This window comes from Poecilia reticulata, linkage group LG8 (genome assembly GCF_000633615.1).
Source record: "Poecilia reticulata strain Guanapo linkage group LG8, Guppy_female_1.0+MT, whole genome shotgun sequence".
NCBI lineage: Eukaryota > Metazoa > Chordata > Actinopteri > Cyprinodontiformes > Poeciliidae > Poecilia > Poecilia reticulata.
The window spans coordinates 9,834,126-9,839,153 of NC_024338.1; the positions used below are offsets into that span (position 1 = coordinate 9,834,126).

A 5,028-nucleotide genomic window follows, 5' to 3' on the forward strand; every position below is an offset into this window, starting at 1 on the left:
GTGTGTGTGTGTGTGTGTGTGTGTGTGTGTGTGTGTGTGTGTGTGTGTGTGAGACAAAGTATTTTTATGCTTGAAATAATGTAGAATATAGTAGATAAACCACAATTGGCTTTTTTTAAAAGGTCGACAGAGTTTTTAAAGAACTGAAATACAAATCATGTTAGTCGCGCTCTGAGAAAAGAAATGGAAAAAAGAAACTGGGAAGAACAATTCAGGACAACATGCAGAGCTTGGATGGTCAAACTTGGTCCCAGTTCATTACTAAAGATGCGAACTACTAACCACAACCTTGAATCATGACACTAACTTCAGACATTTTTTCTCAGCTTTTCCCCTTTCCACTCCCCCGTTGCTTACGCATGAATATAAGCAATAGAAAACTCCTTTAGGGCGCAAACTGACAGACGACTTGTGTCAGGTGGAGAGCTGCACTGCCTGTATTAAAACCCGCAGCTGAACGATGTTTTCTGTCGCACCCTGATGTCAAACACCGATTCACACCTGGAGGTTTTCTCCTGTATCTACGACACCAAGCGTGACTTTTACAGGACCGGCGATCGGTTTTCTCACTCTGGGTTATGTCTTGGTGTGTAATTTCATCGATTCGTGCTTTGAAACATTTCTAATTCAGCTCAGACATGTGAGGTGTGGATTTTTTGGGGGTTTTGACTGAAAGCGCATTACGACATCAAGCAAGATAAATGCATACGTTTGTGTTCACTCGTAAGTGAATGGAGATATGTTGGAGTCGGGGAAATGATCAGTTCCCGTTATGATCAATACAAGAGTCGGACTGCATCCATCTTTTCAACATCTCTGGGATTTGGGGTCAGTTCAGGTGTTATTTAAGCTTTTGAGATGCTAATCATCTGCTCCCAGGTATAAAAACAACCTCGTTGCCACGGTTATTTTTTACTTTACTGTCGGAAAGTTAAAAAAGTAAGAGCAAGAATCCTTCGAGCTGCACGGCATCCGAAAGCAGAGGGAATATGACCGTTCAAACATACCTCAACTAAAAAAAACGAATAAACTAAACGCTACAAAAAGAACCGAACCTGAAAGAGTTACTCCAACATGCTGTCACAATCTGCAGTGTAATTCTACAATTTAAGTTTTATTTTTTAATGATGTAAAGCACTTTGAAATGCCACTCTGAGTTGTTTAACGGCGCTTTGCTCTCTTCTTCCCATACATTTCATACCATCCCTCTCCAAAAATGTTTCCATTTATCTTTTTTACACTGTCGTCTCTCCACTTCCTCCATCGTTGCACCATCCACAACTTTCAAAACCCACCCGCAGAGAAACCGCCGGGACACCTGTAACTTTGACAAGGAGTTCACCAAGATGGCCGTGGACCTGACGCCGACGGACAAGCTGGTCATCATGAACCTGGACCAGGACGAGTTCCTCGGATTCTCCTACACCAACCCCGAATACGTGGCTCCTAATTAACTTGACACAATAGAATGGACTCGAACATGCAACACAGAGAGGTAGAAAATAAGGTTTTAGCATAAAATTGAGGCAAAAAAGCAAAAAGAGACGACAAAAATTGTTCTTATTTCGTGTCTGTTCACCAAATGTTTATTTTTTATTTTTATTTTCTTTTAGGTGTTACTTAGGTTTGAGTTAACAACTAATCCCGGAGATTTGGAAACGAGACAAAGAGATTCCAATCTCTCCAAATCTGACCAAACCCAAAATGAGCACTTCTACTACTGATCCAGTTCTGATTGCCACCTTTTCATATATTCATTTTACGCTGATTGCAAGAAAAAAAATTGATTTTCTTGAGTTCTCGTTATTTAAACACAACAGTTAAAAGTGCTGGTTTTATCTGATCCACTCATTCAACTTTTCCCTCATTTAAAATTAGCAGGTCTTAACCACAGCGTAACTAATGTGCCATGATGTTAAGGTAGCTATGTAAAGTTTTGTATGTTTTCATGTCCTTGTGTAAATAAATGTACAGTGGTCGACTTTGTATCTACTGAGAGACTCATCCATGTTTTTAAGAGTCACTGTCCACAGTCGTTTTTGCAGCCGTTCCCAGGCTTTTCCTGAAATGATCCATCCAGTTTGGCATCATGAATGTATTAATATTTCACCCGTTGGTCAACAGCTCAAATGTCACTCACCCTGTTTCATATTCATCTTGTTGAGTGCGGCATCGCTTTCTCGAACCTACAGCCGTTCCCAAAACAATGCCCGTATTTATGTAATCGTTCTTCGTGCTGGATGTAATTCGTTCTTCTGCCTCAGCCTCAGCCAGGTTTGTCGTGAACTGGAAGGTCGAGCGACGGCAGCAGACGGCAGAAATTGTGAGATGCTTTGACAGCATCCGCGTGAGTAATTTTGCAAACGGCAATACGAGCAGCATTGTTGCCATTTTTTTTATTTTGCTTTTTTTTTTTACTTTTTTTTTATGTAAGCATAAAGCAAAAGTGTTCATACCCCTTGAGATTTTGCACATTTTGTCACGTTAGAACCACAAACTTATTTGATCAAGATTTCATGGGATAGGCCAACATGAAGTTGTGTGTTATGGTGAGGCAGAAGAAACTGCATACGTGGTTTTTAAATGTTTTGCAGACAAAAAAATCCAAAAATGCGGCGTTTATTTTCACTGCGAGTTGTTTTGACATATTGTCTGTAGGAGATCATCTAATGGCTGATTCTTTAAAGATGGAGGGTTTTTCCTTTTCTTTTCAAAAAGCTGAAGCCTGGTCAGACTGAATGGGGAGAGCATATGTCAGCGTCAGTTTTTAGTTGCTGCCTTACATTTTCAATTGGATTTGAGTCTGGACTTATTCTGGGTTATTCTAACATTGGAGTGTAGTTTATACTCCTGCATGGATTGTGGAAAACCTTATGCCTTTCTTCTCTCTTCTCTTCCACCAGTGTTCCTCGTTCACCCCCGTTTTCTCTAACAAACCTCCGAGGCCTTCTAAGACATTTGATAACAGATTAAATTTAAACAAAAGTTTTCTGGTTGCCTTGGATTTCATTTAGGAGCATTTGATTAGAATACATTAAAATGCATGCACACGTTTTAGATTTTGTTTTTTGAAAATGTGGGAGAACCATGCAATCTTTTTTTTTTTTTCTTCTCAGCTTCACGATTATGTACACCTTTGTGTTGGCAAAGTCCTATTCAAATATTTGCAAGGCACCACGTGTATCTACTGCCAAACTGTTCGATTTTGTTAAAAGAAGAAACATTGCATTAGAACCCATATTGAAAATTTAAGTAATTCAAATTTCTATTTCCAAATTCAATTTTTTTTTTAAAAAACATTTTGCCATCTAGCAAACTAAAACAAAACAAAAGAAACCACAGAGTCTGAGCTTAGACTAAAGTATTAAAAGATATTTTTTTCAATTCAACGCAAGCCGTTTCCACGTGTGTGCATTATAAATACCATGTGCCGTTGTCGTTCTCCCACCGTCACAGTGTCTCACCTTTTGGACGATTTAAGCCTACGTTTGTTTTGCTCGCATGTCGTACGTGTAAAAAACACCGTCGGATACGTGCAGTGACCTTTTACAAGCATTCAGCTGTATATTTTGTTCTAGTGTAATGTGTAAATATCTACCAACGTCAAGACCCTTAGGTTCTCTTCGGTGACCCTTAGGTTCTCTTCGGTGACCCCCCACAACGTAATATTTATTCACACCACCGGCTCAGTGGACTTACTAAGTACGAATCAGATCAATGCTCTGTGTTTGTTACTTTAATAAAAGCGTAAAACCGGACAAATGAAACGGACCGAGTCTGAATCCAAAAGCTGAAACAATCAACCAGTTCTTGGGGATGTTTGATTACTAGAAGTACACTATGCATGCATGTGATAAACTTTCTATTATCTTGTTCCATACAACATGTATTTAATTCTTTATTAGATGTAGGGTGTGCAATAAACGCTTTATAAGAAGAGTAGATATAATTTGTGTTGCTGACTCTATGATATGATTATTATGCTACTTACTCACAGATGTGAAAGGACTATGCCCGGCTTGACTTGTACATATAATCTGCTTCTGAACGCGGTGGAGGAAGAGTCTTCCATTTCTCAACTTGAGTTTATGTGCGGGGAAGCTGGTGCGCTTAGAGGTAAAAATGGGATGTTTATGCAGAATATGAGTTTGCTTCCCAACCACAAGAGCTCTGTCCATTGGCTGGATTTTCTCCGCATCTCCTTCTCTGTTCTGTTTTCCAGACCTTTTCTCTGATCCAACTTTTCAATCTGTTTCTTTGTTTTGACCTTTTTTTTTTATTATTCCTCCTTCCTTCTTCTCTTTCTGCTTTCTACTGGTCTCCTTTCCCTGGCCTTTCTCCCTCTCTGCAGGTTTCTTTTTATTATTATTATTATTTGCAGGTTTCTTCGTTTTGGTACTGACCTACACAGTTGTATCTTTCTTTTCCCCTCTCCATGATTTGCCTTTATTTAGGCTGCTCACTGTTAAAACCCACTTCTGATTAGGTATCGCTAAGTTGGCGGCCATGTTTTAAATTCTGCTTGGATTTCTAGTCGAGGTTACAATCATAACATTTGATTCCTGCACCTGAAGATGATTTTTTTCACGAAAGTAACTTTAAGAGAATGTGTTTTGTGAAGCAGTTAAATGATAGGAAAATATGTGTTGTCATGTTTTGGGGGAGGTTGTAAAATAATAAATTACGTTGAAAAAATACTCACTGACTATGTTTTGTTTCATCCATAAAATGATTTTTAAATGGGTAATTGTACATGTGTGGCGATAAGACAAAGTGAGAAACAGTTTTATTGCTGGTAAAGATAATTTAATAAATGTTCACTTTTTGTTTTTCCACTGTACTAACTGTTATGGAAACCATTTTTTCCCCACATAATAAAAGATAAAGCAACAGACCTTTCCACATCTAACATGAAAGAAAAAGAAAGTGCTGTAAAAACAAAATGATCTAAAGTGAGCTAAAGTACACCATATTTCTTAGGTTGAAATATTTTCTATTTGTATATCTAAAACTTCTGGGTGGTTCATT

The 5,028-nt window shown here is 38.4% G+C and overlaps 1 protein-coding gene across 1 annotated transcript in view; it reads left to right on the forward strand.

The window, feature by feature from the left end:
• Positions 1 to 4,697, forward strand: part of prkcbb (protein kinase C, beta b) — a 94,326-nt gene extending 89,629 nt beyond the window's left edge. Inside the window, exon 17 of the mRNA XM_008415737.2 lies at positions 1,302 to 4,697. Within this exon, the coding sequence (XP_008413959.1) occupies positions 1,302 to 1,454 (153 nt within the window). The 3' untranslated portion in view covers positions 1,455 to 4,697. The remainder of the gene's footprint in view (positions 1 to 1,301) is intronic.
• Positions 4,698 to 5,028: the final 331 nt, after the last annotated feature.